The sequence below is a fragment of the Dromaius novaehollandiae genome, chromosome 12 (assembly GCF_036370855.1).
Source record: "Dromaius novaehollandiae isolate bDroNov1 chromosome 12, bDroNov1.hap1, whole genome shotgun sequence".
Lineage (NCBI taxonomy): Eukaryota > Metazoa > Chordata > Aves > Casuariiformes > Dromaiidae > Dromaius > Dromaius novaehollandiae.
In genome coordinates this window covers 17,959,577-17,982,494 of record NC_088109.1, presented here as the reverse complement: position 1 = coordinate 17,982,494, position 22,918 = coordinate 17,959,577, and the positions used below count along the sequence as shown (strand labels likewise).

The following is a 22,918-nucleotide window of genomic DNA, read 5'->3' as shown; positions in this document are numbered from 1 at the left end:
AAGCCATGTATCACCAGGCCCTTAGAACTGACAGACAGAAATAGTTTGAGATTTCTGGATGGTTAAAGAAACCCTGCTTGTTAACAGAGCTTACGTTTCCTTCGATGCCAAGGAATGCTGACCTGCCGGTGGTGGGTGATCTCAGAGTGCGTCACTCATGGTAGACAAATAAGGGCGATGTGAAATGTCCGTTGCTGATACTGCAGAGCTGTGTTCCTCTGTCTTCAGCACATTCATACCCTTGCTGGATGCAAAAGAAGTCTTTATTCAGTATAATCCTCCATGTTCTCCCCCAGTTCCATCTTCTTGCTCATGGCCAAATGTACAATCCCTTTCCAAAAGTAAGATCACTACTTCATGCTGTTTAAATAATCACATTTTTGACATTTCTTAAAGATGTAAGTCTTTTTTATTGCTAGGCACCGATATGAATTGGCCTAACTTTTCAGCATTTTAAATGACATTTCCCTTTAAGGTAGCATAATACGTTTGTGTTAACAATTGCACTGAGTATATGCTGTGATTGAGGGATGATATGCAGACTGTATTGTTTGAGTTAACAGTGACCTCTCTCTCTTTTTTTTCTTTAATGTAGCCTTAGGTTTGTATTTCATTTATTAGAACAGTTGACCACTGCACCTCCAGATCTGATAGCGTTTGTATTTAATAACCTATATTTAAAATCAAGTCTCTTTATTTCTAAACAGGGCTGGTTTAGTCCTGGCCAGGTCTTTGTGCTAGATGAGTATTGTGCACGTAATGGAGTGAGAGGCTGTCACAGACATCTCTGCTACCTCAGAGATTTGCTAGAGCGCGCAGAAAATGGAGCTATGATTGACCCCACCTTACTTCACTACAGCTTTGCCTTTTGTGCATCACATGTTCATGGCAACAGGTAAGGAATTATTCTTGGCTAGCAGTGCCCTGCCAGCAAGGGATGGTTTGTCAAATACAGGTTTCCTTGGATAATGCACAACAGTCCCCAGTTTGTTTTCGCAGTGGATGTTTGGCAGCAGCGCTTCTAGTGGCATGGTCGGTTTGTTTGTTTGGTCGCTTGTTTAATGTAAGCAATAAAAATGCACGTACAGGATCCAGAAATGAGGGGTTTTAACTTTCTCGCCCAGGCACCTGCTGGCTGCGGTTCTGGACCCCGTAGGGCTGAAGTACATGCCACAGTCACAAGCTGAATGAATGGAAGCGAACAATATACTCTACTGATTTAATTGCTATGTAAGGGAATCTGACAATTTGCAACAGTGAAATTTTCAGCAGCATCAAACTTTAATATTCAGAAGTGATTTAAGCCCTTAGGCACCTGTGTCTTATTAAAAGTCGGTGTGACGTAAGTTCAGAAATTGCTAAACATAATTGAAAATTTTATCTTGCTGCTGTTGCAAAGCAATTTCAATTTCAGAAGTAGCCCCATTCCTTTCCCTGAAATGTGGCCCATCTTTGGCAGTAGGAAGTGGAGCTGTGCTTTTTCCTTTTCTATATATTTTGTTGACAGCTATAGTATCTATTGCAGCTTCTCTTTCTGCTTTGTTTCTTTTAAGTTGCATTATATACTTTGAGATATTGCTTGCTGTCCTGCGTATGCTGCTGAGGAAGGGAGTGTTACGAAGTAATTATGTGTTTTTGTCAGCCCTCTGGTAACTAGCATCCTGAATTATGACACCCATTGCCCAGGTTTCACGTTGCAAGGCTGCCACTTGCTTTGCAGTTAGTTTCATACATCTTGTCATGGAAACCGAGTTTTTGCATCCTTAGTTTCCTTTTTAGTTCTTTCTTTTGCTTGTTCATTCCTTCTTTGCCAATTGTTATTTGGTTTCAGTTGTTGTTTGCTTTCAGTTCAGTTTCCTTTTGTTTTGTTTTTTTTCCATGTTTTCTTCTGTTTCTTTCACTTTTGCTGCTGGCCTTCCCCCGCGCGTTTCAATCATTCCCCCAAGCCAACACATGGCAGAATTACTTGGTGGGTCACAGCCAAGTGCAGACGGCGAAGGGGGCAAAGTGTCTCAGGCCGCTGCCACTGAAGTGGAGACAAAAAAGGATTCCAAAAAGGAGTCCAAAAAAAGGAAAGATTCCAAATCGCAGCCGAATCCAGAGCCGAAAAGGTAAGAGAAAGCGCACAGTGCACAGAAGTGTATTGTACACGGCACCGGGGCTCCTCGGTCACTGAGCACACTGGGCAGTTTGCGTCCCCAGCGCCAGCGGGGCTCTGTGGCTGTGTCAGGCCGCGTGGGCAGTGCAGGTCCTAAACCAGAAATCAGGTATTTGACTCTCTTGGGAAGCGAATGGCATTGGGTACCCAAGTCCCGCAGAGAATCAGCGCCTTGAGTTTTCCCAGGCGTGTGTTCACTGAACCTGAGGAAGCAAACCAGAAACTGGCTGCCCCATACGGCAACTCTGCATTGGCAGGGCTTTTAAAGTAATGTGCTTAAAATATTCCAAGAAAGGAATTAAATGTTGTGCTATAACTCAACTTTCTTCAGCTGATGATTGACTTCAAACCAAAAGGCTGAAGGTTTATGTTCCTTGTAGGTCACTGTTGTCTCTCTGTCGCCTGGCGATGACCAGAAGCTCCGTGCTGGAGCTGCAAGGTTACGGCATTGCAGGTTTTAACCAAGATTGGTGTCTGTGTAACATTGTGCGCTGGCTCATGCCATTAGGAGTTTGACACAGAAACTACTAGGTGAGGTTTCTTGGCCTCTGCTGTCAGCAGGTCACAGGAATGGGCCACAGGTGGCCTGAGGAAAAAAAAATGTGACTCTGTAGCTTTAGTTTCTGCTAATAGAAATCTGAGTTTCTGAGTGGAAGAGTCACGATTTCTTTTCAGAAGTCTGTTTAAGCCACATGCATCATGCATTTGAGAACTGGCTGGCGGAGAGCTAAGGAAAGCCAATGCTTATCCGTGCAGTGCTCACTGGCAATTGCGATGTGTGTAAAACTGGGTGCTCTAGCTGTGTCCCTTCCTCCCCTCTGCCGCTTTCATACGTTGCTCGTTGGCTGGGTCCTTGCTCTTCCCAGTAAACCTTTAGCTCATTGCAGAGTTGAAGACTGTCCTTGCAGATTCTCTTACCCCGGGGCCATGCCCGTCCCTGGGGCTGTACAGCACCGAGCACAGCTCCACCTGAGCACCTGGAGCAGCATTGCAGTGTGTGTACCCAAAGGGCAGCTCGTACCGAATGGCATTGCTATTTGTAAGCACAGCGGTCTGGGAAGTTGTGAAGTTGCAAGATATTTTTCTGTTTAACAATACTGAGAAAGCGTTGATTTGATTTTCTTCAAAAGAGGAAGTTACTTCACTTTTCGACTGTAAAAAAGAAAAAAAAAGAAAAAGGACGTGTAGTTTAGCTTTCTCGGGAACGAGGTTGGCTGTCAGTCAGGATCTGCCACGCCGGTAATGAAGGTCGAGCAGAGAGATAATTTCGCGTGGCTATCAATCCCCTCTGTTAGCGATGGACAGTGATGGAGCTGAGGTGGGCTGTCTGTTTGGATCGCGTTCGTGTAAGGTCAGGCAGGGAGACAACAGTAGCTCGCAGTCAGCGAGGCCGCGCGGGGAGGCTGCGCTTCGGCTGCCGCCGACAGCCCGGAGGTCGGGGCTGACAGCATGACAGGCGTCAGCGCGGGGACGCGGGCTCGACGCTGCCCGGCGCCCGCGTCGGGACCGTCACTGCGTCGGGAGCGCGTCGGGCAGGACGGGAGCAAAATGGCCGCTGTTAAAAATACACGGCTGGCTCGGAGCTGAGCCTGCTGCCGGAGCATGCGGGATGGTCAAAGCCCCGTACTGGTGGCATTTTGCAGCCCTATTGGTCTGGTTTTGCTTTACATGTAAGCTTATTTTTTTTTCCTTTGGGCTCAGGTAGCTTTTTTAGACCTCTGAAAGCCTGACATGATCTCTCCATGAGAAGGATGTAAATCGCTGCTATTTGCATGACAGTCCCCTTAATTTTTCAGTTGATTTCATGCTTTTTGAAGTAAAAATGTTGTTAAATGTAAATTGCTTGTTCTAAGTTTCCCCTCCGGCAGATGCCTGGGTGTGTGATGTGCAGGCTCTCAGAAACAGATACCGGCAATGCCAGGCAGCCTGCTAGATGCTTGGATGATTTTCTGTTACCCCAATGACTTGCTGCTCACCAAAGTTAGAGAAATTGAGGCTCATCATTGTGGTCCTGTTAGTGACCTCGTAGCAGGTATTTATCCACCGGTATCATTGGGTGCCTTTTAAAAAGTTCTGCCATCATGACAGATTCTCTGGTTTCTGGTGTGTTCTCCCACGTGAAAGATAAGAAACACGCAGAATCATTCAAACATTTTTGGTTTTGGTACCATTACCATAGTATAGAGGCTGTCGCTTTCCTTTATCGACAGTCTTCCAATAAAAATAGTAAAGAAAAGAAACAGAAATGGTTTTAAGAAGGCATAATTTTTATTGAAATTATGGAAGGGTTTATTTACTTGATCACCCAGGTCTTCTCCAGGCTTCTGTTTCCATTTTTGTCTGTATCTTGACTTTTGAGGACGATGCCTGTACTCTCTGTTTGACACAGAGAGAGACGATGCATAGGGGACCCTAGTGACTTCCCATGCTCTGTACAGGAGAGGCGTTGTGGAGCAGAAAATGCCGCCCAGCTTTCCCAGGGCCAAAGTTAGCATCTAACCCCCAGAACTGTGATTTTTCTCCCTTTTGAAGGAATCTCTTTGGGGAGTGACCTTGGTTTCACATAGGCTTTTCAGATTAAGCCATGTAGTAACTTCTTCAAAAATGTTGTTAAAGCTGGCACCAAAAAAAATCTTTCTATGCTTGGTTAGTCCTGAACTTTTACAAATAAGACCAAAATGTTGAATGTGTACATATTAAGTATTAACAGACACTGAGCTTATCAGAATCAGGGTGCCAGACTGAATCCCCTCCGTCTGGTAGTGACTGAACAGCATCGTTCCCTGACAGCTGTTTAGTGACTGCGAGATGAGCTGAGGCTCTCAGTCTATTAACCCAAGGTCCAAACAACTACAAGTCCCCTCTATTAATTATCTTGGTATGGCAGGGACCTGCTCTTCTCTATGTAAGGTGTATTTTACCGCATAAAATTTCCAAGAAGTAACCTTTCCGTTAGCTAGCATTAGCATTAGGTTTCAGTAATTTTTGATGAGTTTAAGCCACCAGAAATATTATTTTTGTAGATCTTGAAGAATTAAAAAGTCTTCATAACATAGTTATAATTTTTTCCATTATATTCTATTTGCATATCTGGCTGTTTCGCGTAACAGCAAGATTTCCATACAGCTACTTAAAAAAAAAAAAAAAAAGAGAGGGCTTTTTTGGTCCAACAAAGTAAGTACTAAATGTATGAACACTTTCATCCAACTTCTGATGGTCACAGTAACTTCCTATGCTTTCCATAGTACTTTAGTATCCATGTTCTCCATTCAGAAGAATAGCCCTGAATGCAGTAATGTGCGTTAATAAAATCTCCCGCAGCGCGAACGCCGTAACCTTTTGCCAGGTGCTGGCCCCGTGTCCCAGCCAGAGAGGCTGGTGGTGGCACGGAGCGCGTGGCGCAAGCCTGTCGTGTGCGATCCAGCGCCTGTGCTGTAGGTTCGGGCTTTGCTGGGGACCGGCAGAGATCCAGCTTTGCGTTAGCGGCTGATGTGATTTGTCGCGGTGGGTGTAGGATGGCAGTGCTCAGACTCCGCTCGGTTCAGCTGGGCCGCGTCAAGGGTGGAGATGGCACGGGAGGAGCGATGAGCCGTGACTTGGCTCAGCGCGGCGCCGTGGAGGAGAGCGGGAGCCCCATGGAGGCCAAGGTTGGGAGGGTCTAGTGTGTTTAACTCAGGCGAGGGGAAACGCCAGGGAAAAAGGCAGAAGGCCGGGCGAAACAAAGGGCTCCCAGGCAGCAGGTCGTGCACGCTGTGAATTCCCAGAAGAACGAGAAGTCGGCCAAAATTGACGGTTGCTGAGGAAGCTTTCTTGAGGGGTGTAACCAGGTGGACTCCTTCAGGTCAGATTTACCGGGGAGCTGCAGCGGGGAGCAGAGAGGCAGCTGTGGCCCGATGGAGGTCCCCGCTTGGCCGGCCCGGGGCACGGTCCCCGGGACGGCGCCCCAGCAGGGCTCCCTGCGAGGGATGCTCTGAAAGCCTGTCCTGACACATGCCGTCCAAGGCGCTAATCATCCGTGTTTACTGCCTAGCTCATATGTGCTGCACCTGGCAACCAGCAAGTGAGCTGAAGGCAGCACGTGTTTTATATTTGAGTTGTTACTTAAAAAATCAAATTATTTGCATCGGTTTTTGACATTGTTTTTTTTGTTGGCTCTGTGTGCCAGGGCTCACAGTGCATGCAAAGATCTGTTTGCTACGTGTAAGCAATATTTTCCCAAGTAAGAAAGTGTAGACAAGTTAAACATAAAAGGTGTAAAAGATGATATGTCTTTTCATTTATAAGCCACTTTGGTATTTCATACAGGCTTATGTCAAAGAGATTAACCCACTGGAGCTATACTGTATGTTTATAATTGCATACAAATGCAGGCTATTGCTTCATATATTAGTCTTTGTTAAAAATCATTTTGATATATTTGTTTTAGCAGCATAACTAGCCCTGGGGGCACTGGGTATAATTAGAAAAGGGCATGGGGGGAGGCGGGACTTGTAGAATAAAGCAGTGGCCTTAGGATCACAGGTCCTAATTATAATTTATAATTAAGCCTGGAATTTGCACAAACCATCTAAGCTAAACAAGTACTATCATTTTTGCTTTTTAAATTGAAACCTTTTTTTAATTTCACCACCTGCTTTGTTGATGTTGTTGTTTTCATGGCTTAAAACCTAAAAATCAAGGAGTGATGAGGAAGGCAACATTTAAAACTTTTCATATGGAATATTTACACTAGGAATTTACAAGTTGAGAGGAAGCACAGTGAATCTGCAGCCGAAGGAGTGGGCTGAATTTTGTTTTCTTAAGAACAAAAATTTCCTTTTTCTTTTCTTGCCTTTTTCACCTTTCTGCTTCCCTTTCTGCCCATAGCTTATACCATACACCTCAAGTGACCGTGGCAGGAGCTATAGAGTATCAGATGAAAATGTGTCTCCACTCGGATGGAGATGTTGATGTTGTTTGTTGACCTAAATCCATAGCCGCAAACCCATTTTGTCTTTTGTGCTTCTGTATGTATGATATGCATACAGGACTTTTTCACCATTTTGCTCTTTTCTCATTCGCCCTCGCTGCGTACCCCAGTGTTACAAAGTTGTGGTTCTGCGTCGTATGTAAGAACGTTCATTTTCTACAGTTGCATTTTAGCTAATCTTGGTGCAGAAATGCTCCTTCTGAGGAGCCTGTGATTCTGTCCATAAGATAAAACATCAAACATTAAAGTTGAGTTGGATATCTTTGGTGAAAAAAAAATGCCAAAAAGCATCAGAAAGAGCTGGTGAGGCTTGAAGTTTTCTTGCAGATTTTTACAGAACCGTCAGCCATGTACTGGAATTGTCTAGAGCACAGAAGTGAATCTTAAATTATAGCAGTGCTAAGCTATATACCCTTTGTGTTCTTGCAAAAGGGAAAATAAATATGTTCCCTCAAAAAGATTACATTTTCAAAGTCTATTTGACTTGAATGTTTAATTAGGTTTCAAAATTATCAAGCTAATAAATTAAGTGCAAGGCTTTCAGTGGTGTTTTTCTAGTTCTATGTATATCCTGCATTTGTCACTAATTAATGAGTTCCTAATGCTTCAGCTTCTGGGAGGATGAGCAACAAAGATTAACATAACTAGTAAATGTGAAGATGTGCAACTGGGTTATAGTATTTGAAATTTGACAAAAACATTGGAAGTATTATTATTTGTGACATGGCTCAAGATGGGGGATTGTGAGGAAAGTAAAGATGACAGAACTGGTGCTAACCACTGTGACAACAACTTGAAAAGCAGCCGACATGACATCTTTCCTATCATGCTGCCGAAAATGTCAACTTTGTGAAGGACAGTGAGAAAATGGTTTGCCGAAAATTTGAAAGGTAGATTCAAGAGATGCTCATCATGTCAGATGTAATATAGTCCACAGCTGTTTGAGAAAGGAAGTCCTTGCCGCGGTGATGGCTCTCGGTTGGCAGGCCCTTCCAGACATCCGCGCTGCTCCAAAAATGGCTACAGCTGACCTGTAGATTGTCTCAAGTTTGTAGGAGCATGATACGCAAAAGCGGCTTGTCGTTTACACCGCATGCCGCCACGGGAGCACGAACCGTGTGCGAGGGCGGTGCCGGCTGGAGCAACCAGCTCGGGCATCTTCCATCTCCCAAAAGAGCCAGGAAGACGCAAAGAGCGGGAGACGACCACGGGTGACGTGCTGGGTGAATGTATTACTCTGCATGTGCCTCGGTGGTTGGGTTGGCGTCACAGTGCAAAGCGTTGGCGTGTTGTAGCTTAAAGGAGAGCCGTTTTGGACAGAGGTTCATTGAGGACCTCCAAAGCCCCAAACTTCCTTGTTTTCGTCTGGGTCGGTATTGTAGTATTTCTGCTTTCAGAGCTGTACATTTTTAATTTGCTAAACCCAAAAGTGAAAGATGCTCTTGTGTCAGGGCATTTCAGGTGTCTAACATCGGTCGTTACGTGGCTAAATAACAACTTCCAACAAAACTGGAGCCCTTCGAATATAGTGGAAAATTATAGTCAGGGTGAAAGAGTCGTGACCCAACCATGGTTATCAGATACGGGCCCAAAACATTTTCACCAACATCAGTGGTGAATTGTACAGACTCGTGAATCTGGAGCTGGCAGGGGTTTCACTCAGTGCTGCACTGCACTTTCAATTAAATCACTTGAATATTTTTTAAAAGCTGACAATTATTTTAAAAGCAGCACTTCTTTGGACACTTACTGTCCTTCGGAAAAGACAAACTCATTTAGGCCCATGTACGTCCTTCAAGTTTTCTCCGCCCTGTCGGTAAATCTTACCGTTGGAGGTTATTGACCCAGCAAAGGGCAACATAACTTTCAGACCATTTCCAGTCCATCAGCAAATCACTGCCAGCACAGGCAGCTTTTACTCCATCATTTGTCAGCACAGATACAATTAACCTAATGACACTCTGTGAGTTGTTCTGGGTACGGAGGGGGGACTCAATGCCAAAAGTCAAAGGAGGACTTCAACCCTGCCCCTTAATATACAGCATTTATTACAGTCTGTCTCGAATTATCTGCTCTTCTGCCTGGGAACAAGCCAGGCACTGTGAGGTGCACAGCGTAACAAAAGGCAGGAAGAAATCCTCTCTCTGAACATTAAGTATTTTATGGAATTTTGCAGTAGAGATATATTAAGTATGTTCAGACATTAGTTTTTGCTCAATATCTTTTTTTTTTTTTTTGGTGGCTTGCTCATTTCTTCAAAATAACTAGTCCTAATTAGGTACTAATGAGACCAGATCCATACTTCCAAAAGTGTTTATAAAATGCGTTCCCCAGCTGAGACATTTTATCCAAGTTTCAGCCTAAATCTTTTCCTTTTTTTTCTTTAATGCACAACTGAATTTGGCAAATAATCAAGCAGAAATTTCTGATGAAGCGCTGATTAAATTTAAATATATCCTCTGGTATTCAAGTGTTTTTCTCTGTCCATGTTAGAAGTTTTGTTTAATGTATATTTAGCTTTAAAAATATACAGTGAATATCCTGTAAGGTTTGCTAGTTGCTCTGCCGAAATGTTTTAATGGTTTATTCACCTGTACTGGAACATAAGAGATCATATTTGTGATATTAAGAGCTTACTAAATACAGGGTCAAGGAGAAGCGATTGTGCAGAATTTATAGTTTTTAATTTTTTATGTTGTTTTTTTTTTAAGTTTAGGACCTTTGATTCTTTAAGAGGAAAATAAAGCCAACCAATTAACCCCTGACAGGAGGTTCATTAGGAGCTTTGTAAGCCCTTGCCAAGTCTTTTGTATAGCCAAACCAGGCTAGTACGGAGGATTTACGCAGCTTAAGCTGCACGCTGGAGGAGGCCTTTAAGTAAGAACATTTGTTCAATTTTAAGACGTCTTACATTACCTAAAGAGAGGCCGTGCCAGCAGAGTTACCCGGTAATACCCGCATCCGTATCCTTTGCTGGTCAGCAGTAGGAGCTGGCGTCTGGCTTAGTGGCGCCCTCGTGGTGCGGCATTTTGGGGGCGAAGGAGGGGATTGCGGGTTGCTCGGAGGAGGCCGCGGCGGCAGAGGGCTGGGATGGGGCAGGCGAGCGCTGGGACGGCCGGGTGGCCCGGCTCCGTTAGCGGTTCGGACGCGTCCGCCTGCGCACTGTGCTCTGTGAGGGGTGGAAGCTGTGCCCAGGTAGCAATCCCTGCGTGTCTTACAATGCAGTCCTGTGCACTCAGGAGATACCGGATACCGATACTTCTTGAAAGTCTGCCATAAATGTATTCGTGTGCTGATTTCTACAAATTGAAATTAAAAGACGTTGCATTTCCCAGTACAAGATATGTATTGCTCTCTAAGTACGTTTCAGCAGAATGCATTGAAGAGGGTTCGCATCGAGATTGTTGCACGAAGGTGGTTCGGTGGCTACGAAGGAGTGCAGAATTTTGTATTCTGTTTCTGTATGAGCTTATCGTTGATGTTCTTCTATACTGTGAATTAAGGGGTAAATTAGCAGCTGATTTTTTTCTGCAGAAATTAAGTACAAATTTAGCCAGCAGTGGGCCTGATCCTGCAGTGAAAGCTGACATTATATTCCCTGTCATTACCTATTTAAAGGGGGAGGCCAGATGATCATTCGGAGAGAGGCTCGCTCTCTCTCTCATGGTTTTTGATACCGTAGCCCTCCCACTGCCGCGACCGCTAGCGTCTCGGCGTGCCACATGCTCTCTCCTGGGTCTAACAGTTGCTGACGTGTTCCCCAAACTGCAGTATCTTGTTTGCTGTGCAGATGATTTACTGGGGTCGGGAGGTGAAGTCTGAGTCATTCACGGCATTTCTCCTCCAGGCCCGACGGAATAGGCACTGTAACTGTAGACGAGAAAGAGCGCTTTGAAGAGATCAAGGAGCGGCTTCGTTTGCTTCTGGAGAATCAGATCACGCATTTTAGGTAAAGCCTGAATGAGGGAGGACTGATTTCCTCCCAACTCCCTCCCGTAAACTGCGAAGTCAAACGGCAGATTTTGAATGCATATGGGAATTCTGCATAAGTGACACAGACAGACCTAAGCAGGGCAGTAAAGCTTGCACTGTAGCATGTTTGTAGCTGGAGAGTGATTCTAAATATATAACCTTTAAAGGGTATTTCAAACCATCTTGCTTCCCTAGGCATGGCAATGCTGTGAATTTTTTTCAGTTTAACCAAAAAAAAAAAAAATCCCTTGTCCTCTTATTTCTCTTTTCTTAGTTATCACCCATTTTCACTTTTCCCTAATATAAAAACAGGCAGGGCTTTCTTCAGGGATGTCATAATTATAGGAGTGATGAATACTGCCCCTCAAATGAGTGATGGATTGCCCCCAGCACACCAGCCTGGTCCTGCGCTGGTTGTGCATGTTTGCACACAGACCGGTGACGTGCATTTGCATGCAGACCAGTGATGGGCATTTGCGCACCGGTGACGTGCGTTTGCATGCACACTCCATGCCAGAGCCCCTTATAGCTGTCCCTGCCTGGAGACAGTGGCTGGTTCAGCCAGTTACTTACCTGCTGCTGGATCGCTGGTTCCCTGGCTGGAAGTGACTGGTACTGTCCTTTCCAGGGCATAGTGTTTCATTCTCTCCTAGGAGACCTAAAAACTCTCCAGGTGACACTCAAATTTAATAAGCTGCTACAACTAGCTGACTTTCCCAGCTACCCGTTATTCTGTTTTACTCTCTTAGTGTTCATCTCATCAAAACCCTTTCTGAAAATTACCCTTTAGAAAAAATGCTAATTCAGAGCAGCAATACCAAAGAATTGCTTGGGCATATTTAGGAAAGCTTCTTTATACCGCTGCGAAGGCTATAGATAGGCTTATCCACATGCACCTGGTGTGGTCTTAACATGATGTGGTTTTTCTAGGTACTGCTTTCCATTCGGCCGTCCAGAAGGTGCACTAAAAGCTACTCTATCGCTGCTGGAAAGGGTAAGCATAAGAATAACAAAGGCTAGTTAAAAATCTCTGTATTTGTGTTCCTTTCCATCCAGAAGAGCTTAATTGACTGTTATTGTTGTGTAGGACACCTGTAATTCATGATAGTTAATATTGAAATGTCTGGCATTAGGTATGACCGTTGATTTCTCCTGCTTCAACTTGGAAGCCTGTGTAGCCAGTAGTAGCTGTAGTCCCCAGCGCCCCGGGTACCCTGTTCTGCAGCGTTTGGGATTTCCCAGGCCCGATGCACCCCAAGCATCTGCAGGAGTCCCCCCATGCCTGCGTCCATCTGCCTGCTCATCTCCAGTAACCAGTAAACGCAAGCCCAGATGAGATGCAAAGCAATGAGCAGAGCCTGGGAAGGCCACAACGTTGCCTGGCACAGGGGGACTTGGGGTAGACCTTAATGACATGCCTTGAGAAACTGGAAATGGTGTGGGCACTTTAGGGGCATGCGTTCAGGAAGAGTACAGCTACAGAAGGGGTTGCTCCCCAGGTTCAGGCTGGCCGAGATGACCTTGTAGTGGATCCTGTGTGTTGCACACACATCCCGCGAGCCATGCAGCGTTAGTGCTGGAGTGCATGTATTCGCTGGGCACGGAGAAAAAGGAGTTGTGTGTGCCTGATGCCACAACAAATCAGATTTTCTTATGTCAAGGTCCTGATGAAAGACATAGTTACTCCAGTCCCTCAAGAGGAAGTAAAAACAGTCATCCGTAAATGCTTGGAGCAAGCAGCTCTAGTCAATTATACTCGACTATCAGAGTATGCCAAAATTGAAGGTAAGGCTCTTTCTTTGTGAAATTACAATGTTTGTTATATTCCTAGGTGGCAACTGTGGCTTGGAGCTATTTAAAAGAAACTCATTTGCTATTTATTCGCTTGTCAATAAAACTGAGGTGATTGTGAATCATTTTTGCGGTGTTGGCTTTTGCAGCAGTTAAGAATGGAAGCTATGCAAAATGTTTCCTTCTCTGGAAAAGAGAGGAAACAGTTAAAGGGAACTGTAGCTTTTTTTTGATTGTTAGCGCATTTGGCCAGTGGTGTAGTATTTAGACTCATGTTGTGGTTTTAAAAAACAAATTGAAAAATACTTGGGATGTCATCTTTGCAGCTGAAAGTATAGTGCAGCTAATTGCTTGTGACAGTGGAGTTCAGGAAACAAACGAATAATAAGAAGCTGAAAAAATGTTTAATCTCTGCTTAATCATTTGTAGCCAATTTAAAATGTCTTTTTTTTCTGGGAGTATTTCATTGCCTTTGCACTTTGCATAGCAGTCATTGGTCAGTCGGTCCCATACTTGCCTCAGATTTCTCTCTTGTCACTCTGAATCCAGCAGAGCTGATATTATTGACCTTTTAAGTTATGGGAGAATAATAACCAGTGACCAGAGACACATGTAGCCATCAAAAAGACATTTTAAAGCTTGCTGGAGGATATGTGTTAGCTGGAGCTCTGTGATCCAGTAGTTCTTTCCATGGTGATCAGTTTACATTGCTACCTTGTTGGCTGCTGTTCCCCGTTTGAAACTCCGGCCCAACTCTGTCCATGTTTGCAATTGCTTAAAACTGTATGTTCCTAATGAATGGTATGTTCTGCTCTAGACTCTGGGTTTCTGTCCTGTGTGATACGAAGCTTTCCCACAGCTCAGCTTATCGTTGTGTGCCTCTAGGACAATGTGGAAAGGAGAAAAAAAAATCCCCTCTGATTTGTTCCTAGTTCTTGTTTACATGAAAAATTGGGTTGTTATATGACAAATTGTCCAGGTTCTGTACATGACATGTCCTCTCTTTTTCCATTTTTTTTTCTGTCTAACGATGCAAATTGTGTACCAGTGGTAATGAATTCATTGTTATGCATCCAGTGAGAAACACTTAAGAATTGGGCACTAAAAGGATGTTTATCAACTCTTGACTTGGTAATGAGTGACAAAAATAGAGATGGAACGAAGGTTTCATAAGCACTGTATTATCAGGCAATTTATCGAAGTACTCAACTTCACAGGATATTTTAATTGGTGTATTCTGTAAAATGCAATGTTTAAATATACTTGACAAGGATGGAGAAGGACTGAGAATCAAAAGCAGCTTTTCTGTTGATGGATGCTTCTACCCAGTGCTGGCTCCCTTAGGTTCTCTGTGTAAATATCACTAACTCGTTGGTAAGATTTGCTCTCTTCTTTCAGATAAATCTTTGCAAAAACAAACTTTATGATCTGTAAGTAAAAATGCATTCATTTCCAAAGTAGAACAGTTAGTGTGTACTTTTCCTTTTGTGCCTCAATTCTTCTTGGTTGTGTTAATTATCTGCCCTCTTTTTTGCACTGTGACTTTTAGGTCTGGGAATACTTTGAAGCAACAAACTTTTTTTTTTCCAGCTACTTTTTCAGAGAAATAGTTCATTCCACACTACCTGCTCTCTTCTGCTTTTCTCCTCCTTTATCCGTGATTGGCCACAGCCACTTTTTTATACTATCTCTATAAAAGTGGTTGTAACACCAATTTCAAAGCATGCTGGGATTGTTAATTCCAACAACCCAACATCCACCAGCTGCATGCATCAGGTTTTCTCTCATGAGCATAGTCCACAATGTCTTAAAAGAGTTTCTTAGAAGAGCAAGTAACAAATTTACCTCAGTGAGATGCATTTCCGTGTGCAGTATATGATTTTGAAATTTTACTTTTAAAAGCTGACATTTAAATATCCACGTGTTTTAAGAGAGTTTTGTCAGAGATGTAAAAAAAATAAGCGGCAGCAGTGCTTGAGGCTATGTTTATGAAGAAATACCTGTGAAAGCCTTAGATACTGAAGGCTGAAATCCTTAGTATCTCGGAGCCTTAAACCAATAGAAATCTATTTCCTTCTATTCATGACGTTTTGATCATTATATTCTTGCAAACAGAATAAGACCTTTAGAATCATGGTCACAACCTCTCTTGTGGCTCATGGGCATGCTGAATGGTTAATCCAGTAGATCTCCAGTTTTAAACCTCCTTTTTTTTTTTTCTTCCTTTTATCCTGTGTGTATCCCAAAATACTCTGCGGCTATTTTCCTCTTAACCTAATATAAAGTTTTCCTCTGACCTATAACCTATAACCTCTTTGCCTTTGACCTAAGCCTCTTGCATGCCCAAATCCTCTTTTATAGGGAAAAAGAGAGAAATGTATGAGCATCCTGTCTTCTGCTTGGCCTCTCAAGTGATGGATTTAACCATTCGTGAGTACCTACCACCCTCCTCTCCATGCTGTCCTCACTCTTTCTGTTTTCATTACCTCGAGAAACTCCAGATCCAAACCAACTCACTCTCCTTGCTTCAAGTCTTTTAGCATTGGCTTGTCTGTTGCTTCTGTCTGTGAAACCCAGTGTGAGAAGTCCAGTCACTTTTTATCAGCCTAAACCAGGTTAGACAATTAAGCCATTTGTTTGTGATAAACTCAGATTGTCTGTGAGTTTTTTCAGTTCTTCTTTATGTCCGTGACCTGAATGCATTTTTACTTTGCTTCTGTGTAACCCCAATTTGTGAAGTGCTTGTCACTGGTACACAATCCAAGGGCAGCAGCTACATCGGGGAGAGATGAGCTAGAGGTCAGATAAAGGACATTGGGAAAAAGCCGTCCCTTTTCCTGCGTATAAGATCTTTAACCAATCCTGTGTATAAGATCCTATAAGGCTGTCCTTTCTCTGTACATCCGATCTTGCGTGTCTCCTGTCCGTTATCTCTCAAGCGGAAGTGCTTTACCTGTTCTCTTCCTAGATTTTTTTTTATTTACTCTCTTGACCGAGCTCTGGGTGGACATACGAGCGCAGTTGTCGTTCGGAGCATCCTTGTATGTTCTCAGAGCTCACGGACTCTAATTTCCTATTTGTGCAGCACTTGCTTTCACCTCTGTGAGAGGAGCTTCCTTTGGTAATACCATGCTTCTGGGTGGGGGGGCGAGACCGGGCGACTTTTCTTCTTTTCAAATGTCATATATCACGCATAACTGGGGGGCTGTGCGGTCCACTTGCTCATTAATCCTGCATATCTGTTCTTGTTTCTCTCTTTTCTCTCCTTGTTGCTTTCTCTCTTTCATATAGAGAATCAAAAGGACGCAGGTGAACAATTGTATATGCATTATAAATTGCTAGGACTGTTGAGTTATATTTATTTTGTTTCTTTTTCATAGCTCCTTAAGATATGTACTCCTTCAGACTGAAAATGGAGATGCATTGATACTTAAGGAGTTAATTTGTGCTGTCTCAACACACATAATCTCTTTCTCCTCCTTCCTTAGACTAGACTGTAGATTAGAAATACCTTGCAGTAACCATATTACCTTCTTAGGAGACAGTTCGGATGGAGAATCTAGCCTTTATAAAGGGCAAGTTTATCGTTTTCCAAAAGAACTGCAGCTCACTTTTGGTGCAAAAATGTTGATGATTTGGCCATTAGTTGAACACACCTAACAAGCACATTTTATAACTAAACTAACGTTCATTTTTGTTTTTCATATCTTCTGTTTTATGCCCTAATGGGAGGAATGGTTTTTTTACTTTTTTTATTTTCAATTTCTTTTGTTAATGTGTAACAAATGATACGGTCAGACAGAAGTCGTGTTTGTCTCTTGTTTATAACCTGTGGTGACATGTAATGAGGCAAGGACACCGTTCAGACCAAAGCACCTGCAGTGCCTGTCTCTTCAGAGGTGGTTCTGTAGTTCTGTAGGCCCCTGTTCTCGTTTCTGTTGTGCACCAGAGTCCTTAGTTTAAAAGTCTTTGAAACCTGAACTGTTCATTTCTTTTTGTGAGTAGAGTGTTATGTTTTGTGGAAAAAGGATCGGTTTGATTTCAGCTCTGTTTGCAAAGGGAAATTGCTTTCAAAAAGCAGGCCAGGAGGTTGGGCCAAGTTCTGCCGTGGCTTCTGCTGGCCTCCACAGCTGGTGGCATTGGGCATCGCCCTCATGAGGTGCCAGAGCGAAATTTGGCCCAGGATCTAGAGGTATTATATGACACTAAAAACAAGTTAGAATAGCAATAAATATTCAGAAAATGACGATTACTTTTTCCCTGTAGCTCTGGGAGGTGCAAATAAACAAATTGCAAAGATAACAAGGGCAAGTGCAGGCATTACCAGCAATGATGATGAACTTCACGTGAGCACAGGCTCTTGTACATTAGCAGGGTAAATGCGCTGAGCATCAACCTGCTGGCAAAGGCTTGTCACATGTTTAAGAAATTCAGAAGGACATTTCTATGGCCCTACTCACTTTAAAACTGCTTCTTCTCAGTGCTCAAAGCCAGGGAAAGGACACAGTGAGTCATAACTTACCTACTTGGTGCCCACAAATCTCCTGTTCTCTTTAATGGCAAAGCTTTCAGGCAAGGTCAGCAGGACTGAACTTGAAATCAGTTCCTCAGCTTAAGTGGAATCAAGAGTTAATGAATTTTGCCCTGACTTTTTATTTATTTAACCAAAAACAAGAGTAAAAATAAGATACTGAAAGCAACTTCATTTTAAACCACAGTATCACCCTTCAATTTCCCCTCTCCTGAGCAGTGTGTATTCTCTTGCCTCGCTTTAAAAATATTGATTAAAAATAGAAAGTTAAACAGAATATTAGGCTAAAACAATTAAAGATTAATAACCTATTTTAATTATTAATCAGACAAAACTACTAACACTCAGATTAACAAGTGCAACCTTTTAATAAGTGTCTGTCTGCTTATCTATGTAAGTTGGGAATCCATTGTTTCTTCAGAAAAGAGTAACTTCTCCACCCCATAAGTAAAGGATTTGTGAAATACGCGGCACTGGGCTCAAGTGCCGCAGAATTAAGGGATCTTGTTCTCATTTACGCTAATGCCGCTTTACACTGCTGGCGTTACGCAGAGGCAGCTTTAGAGTAGATGCGAGCCAAGCCTGTAGCTGTTGCTTTGGCAATTAGTGGTGTTTAGGATAAGGCAGTTTCTGATTTTTAGACAGAATATTCCTCGTATTATGGTTTGATTTTGGCTTCTGTCAAAGAGAGGCTTCCTGTGGTGTTTCTGAGCTGATTCGTGGAGGTTAGAAATTCAGGAGAGCCGGGGTGGAGGCAGCGATCGACTGCGGTGCTTGGTGCTGGCGCAGCAGAGTTGCAGGACGGGGCAGAGATCATACAGGTGGTTTGGTAAGCGGAGAATAACTTGAGAGGTCGTTGACCCACAAAAGTCTTTTTATTCAGTCATCAAGCGAAACCAGCTACTCTTGAGCCATCAAAAGACATCCTTTCTGCTTGTCCCAAAAATCCCGACTCCCCCATCCATGGAAGCAGCAGTGGGATAGGGATGTGGGCTTCAGCGGTGTCGGGCTCGGCCCCCATGCTCACTTTGCCTCACTTGCTTTCCCTGTTTCTGGATCGCAGCCTGGGAAGCTGTATGCACATATCGGTGATTTTCAGGGAGTGCATTGAAGTATTAGTGACTATAACTGCCTGTTAATCTAGGCAGAGGCAAGAAGAGGTTCGCTGTGATTTATCAGCCCAGCCACCGCTGGGTTATCACTTCCAGTATTCCTGATAAACCACAAAGCTTAGAAGAAAATCAAACGACATTTCCCAAACAAATACGGATGCAAAATGTATGAAAGCATCAGTCCTTGTAGGCAGGAATGGAGACTGAAGTCATTAATAAATTACGCACTTTAGCCCAGATGTAAATACAACCTGTATCTGCGTGCTTGCCGAACCGCTGCTTTATTTGTTTCCTTCCTCAAAGTAGCATTCAGCTGTTTGACAAAGCAATCAGTATGCAGCTTTCGAGATTTCCTCCTGCCCTTTAAAAGGCACTATTTGAAACAGTATCAAAGTTATTACAAGAGTTTCAGAAATCCTGATGGTGTGCGTTGCAGCATTATCTTCCTGCAGGTCTCTCACCAACTTCAGAGCAACTCGCTGCCTGAAGCGTGAGATACAACTCAGATATGTAAAAATTTTTCACCAGGCTGAATAATCATCAGAAGGAGCACAGTTTGCTTTTGAGTTTCAAGAGCTCAATTAGAGTCTCTGTGTGAACTGAAAAAACACTTCTATGAATTTTTCTTACTTTTAAGATAGAGCATCTTATTTTGAAAGAAAAATGTTATCATCACTCAAATCCCTTTCAGATACGCTCAAATTCGTTTCATCAATATAATAAAAGGCTGCTATGCTTTGTCCCCAGGCTAACTCCATTATTCTTTATCGTTATCTGGAGAATAGCAGCTCTTTCAACGTTTGCACGATTGGCTTGCAAATGGCTGCACGCAGGACACTCACATACCCTTTGGCAGGGCTTGTATAGTTTTAATTATTACAAAGAAATCACTGAGTTGATGGCAGTGCTTCTGAAAAATATGAAAAGTCCACAATATTCTTTTTCTGTTCCAGGTTTAATTCTCGCTGTTGCTGATGTGTTAGTAGTCTGTCTAGCATAAATCATGATGCAGAGTGACAGATACCTCCTTTGAAAAGGTTTCAAACCTGTAAGGAGTTGCCCACAGTGAATTTTAGGCAATATATGTTCCCAGAGTAGCACAGATTTTGTAATATACCTGCTACAGTCATTGCAGTCTGAAGCATATTGCAAACACAACCCCCAAAATTTTATTTGCCCAGTGGTTCAGGTTTCTACAAGTGCTTCATCTGCCAGTATCAGTCACAGAGTAACAAGCTTTGGTGCAAGTTTGTCCGTTTGAGAGAAACGCTTTGTCAGCTTGTTAGTAAGAAAGAAGCTGTTTCTGCCTTTGATTTTAATGACTGAGGTATTTAAATCTGATTTGACACGTGTGAGCAAAGAGTATAAGAATATTTCTGATGTCAAACTGAACTGGAGAGGGATGAAAGAGGAAAAGGACAGGGAGGGAAAAAAAGCCAGAGCGAAGCAGAATCTGCGGCACACGCTGCAGCAGCACCGCGGACGGCTGCCGCTGCCGCGTCGAGCACCCTGCGTCACGCGTCTCCCTCGCACCAGGCAGGCACCGAAGCCCCCGCGAAGGGGGCCTTACGCGTCGCCCACCCCGCTGAGGCTCAGACCCAGAGGAGCGCTGAAGTGCAAACACCTCATGGGGCATTGGAGTCAGGTCACCATTTCAAGCTAGGGGAGAAATTAATCCGTTTCCTTAGCCAGAACTTAATCTTTTCTATTTTCTTACAATACCACTACAGGGCTCACAAATAAAGAGGCAGACCAAAAAAAAATGAAAACGCCGTCGGTGCGGGCTGCCAAGGCGTTTTGTGCTCCCAGAGGAGTGAGGGAGCTCCTCCTCGCTGCCCAAGGAGCTTTCCCATCCTTCGGCTCCAGGTGCTTTTGCAGCCATCGTGCAAGAACCCTGGATTTGGGGCTGGAAAAAGTAAAATGAGCAAAAGAGCAGAATATTTGACTAAGTGAGCAGATGGGGCCAGATCAGAAATACATCGAGACTTTACTGCTCAACCTGCTATAGTCCTTGATGGAAGTTTGTTTTGGAGAAAGGGTGGCGGCAGGGAGATGCTGGGAGCACTGAAGGGCCTTTGGTAGAGCCGAAGGCAGGGACCTCTCGGAGGCCTCGGAGGTAAATGCAAACCCCGCTGGGGCACGGTGCTGACAGCCGCCCGGCAGCAGGCTCCTCCGGGCTGCTTCGCACGCACTGCGCGAGCCGTTTGGAGAGTCCCAGTGCGGCCGTATCACTTGCTTCTTCCTCCTCCTCTTTTTCTGCTAATGACTTTTCCCTGGGACAGGACACACTAGCGTGAGTCAGGCCAATTCCAAACTGCAGGATCCGGGCGCCAGTAAAGTCCGAAATGTGTTTTTCCCTGGGGTCCCTGCGGGCACCTCCGTCTCTCAGAGTCCACGGCTGTTCCTGTGGTTGGCGATGCAGAGGCTGGAGGCCCGTTTGAGGGGAACCAGGGTCACAGCGCGGGGACGCCTGCCTTTCCGGGAGGCACTTTCCCTCCGGCTTCGATGCTCCCGGGAGGAGCCGTGCCTCTTTGGTGCTCCCAGCTTTGGAGCCGAAGGGACTCACCTGGATGGCAAGGCGTCCCCTGACTTGGCAGGCAAGTGCCGGTGGGAAGAGACGTGCGGTCACCTCCTACCAGAAGCACTTCCCCTGCCGGGACCTTCGCACAAACTACTTTCTGGAGCGGTGAGCGGTAAAACATTCCTCCTAGATGTCCGCATTGAGCTCAGGAGCCATCAGTCAGTAGCCAAATTGAGTTCTTGCTTGTGTTTTAAATTAGACTGAAATTCATTAGGCCTATGCCCAAAAAAGCAGTTATTTTTATCCCTTGAGGCTGAGAGGTTTGTTTCGAGGGGAAAAGCCACCCTTGATGAACAACGAACAAGGATGAGGGTGACTCCAGAGACGAACAAGTAGCTTTGCTTTTCCTGTTATCAGAAAAAAAGCCAAAAGCCAGTCTAAAGATCTGCATTCAGTGATTACACAGCCTAAAAGACTAAAAATGTGTGTGTGTGTGCGTGTGTGTGCACGTGCACATGTGCACTGTATGTGTGTTTATGTATGTATATCTACCCATATGTATGGAGAGAGGGAACAAGCCGAACTCATATCCTTTAACTAATGGTTTACTCAAATATTCTTTATTACACTCTGATATTTGTTATAATTTTGTGAGAATTAAAAGCAATCAGAAATCTACTTTGTGCAAGCAAGCCAACCAATTTTTTTTCCCACTGGAAAATGCAAGCAAAATGGCAAGGACTTTTGGCAATAGACTGTCCAGATAAATATGCCAGCTTCTTCGCAAATGGAATTATTAAAAATAGTTACAATGCTAACAAAAACTGTTATTAAATGTAATAGAAACTATTGTGTTAATATATTCACAGTATATAATTTATCTCTGAGTGTATGTAAAACGAAAGGCTATTTTCTTTGAATTTTTCTTATGCTGATATTGTAAACTATATGACAGATGGGTCAAGTCCTGATTGCAGTATTCTAACATTTGGAATAGCAAGTAACATATTTGATAGAGCTGGCAAGTTTTTATATATGATTCAACCCAGAATATAAAAGCCACTAGAATTCCAAGTTGAAAATAATTAAATGAGCTGGAAACGATCAGGAACCACACATTTTTAAGTGACAGATTTTTTTACATGTTTAAATTGCACAAGAATATTTTATAGCTCCCTTTAACCAACAGTGACGTTTAATTCTAAAATGTGTAATTGATATTTGCAAAGCAATTAATTCCTGCGGCTCGTTATTCTATTGCTAAATGTACCTATGCACTGAGGTACTGACTGTAGGTGATCTTTCGTAGTGCACCTCTTCTGAATTCCAGAGTTTTAACTAAATTACCCTAATTCAGCTTTCTGACTTGGCTGCATGAAATGCGGTGTCATACTTATGCTGAATTTTTAGCTTTCTGATTGCACAGTAACGTAGGATGTTAGAATCTGCTGACTTCTGTAATATTCGTTGTCAGATTGTGTCATTATTGTGTAATACTTAAAGTACCGAGAAGCAAAAACCAGCAGCTTATTCCATTTGTATTTGATCATTTCTGCTTATGTTTCTTTCAAAGTTTTCATCTTTTTGTCACTGTTTATGAAGTCATATGTCTCTTTACTTTTGGCGTCTCTCTCCATCATGCACAAGCAGCCCGTCCGTCCAAGCCCAAGCCACCGGCTGGGCCACCATCATCTCCTCAAACGCAGACTAACATGATAAATCATATGCTCAAAGGCATGGCCAAACAGACGCCAAGTACTGTAATAGTCTTCCTTCCTTTTATTCAGTGGTTTTCTAGTCTAGCAGTTGCTTGTTTAGTTTAGTATTAGAAAGCTAGTTCTCATGTGCAGCTTTATACAAAATA

The 22,918-nt window shown here is 43.5% G+C and overlaps 1 protein-coding gene across 7 annotated transcripts in view; it reads left to right on the top strand.

Moving 5' to 3' along the window:
* Positions 1-22,918, top strand: part of CADPS (calcium dependent secretion activator) — a 244,560-nt gene that overhangs the window by 159,804 nt on the left and 61,838 nt on the right. For 2 of the 7 annotated variants that reach the window (XM_064519121.1, XM_064519117.1), the window contains exons 13-18: positions 708-895; positions 10,975-11,076; positions 12,030-12,093; positions 12,761-12,884; positions 15,252-15,320; positions 16,182-16,199. In XM_064519121.1, coding sequence (XP_064375191.1) covers positions 708-895; positions 10,975-11,076; positions 12,030-12,093; positions 12,761-12,884; positions 15,252-15,320; positions 16,182-16,199 — 565 coding nt within the window. The remainder of the gene's footprint in view (positions 1-707; positions 896-10,974; positions 11,077-12,029; positions 12,094-12,760; positions 12,885-15,251; positions 15,321-16,181; positions 16,200-22,918) is intronic. The other 5 variants (XM_064519122.1, XM_064519118.1, XM_064519123.1 and 2 more) reach the window with 3 other exon arrangements.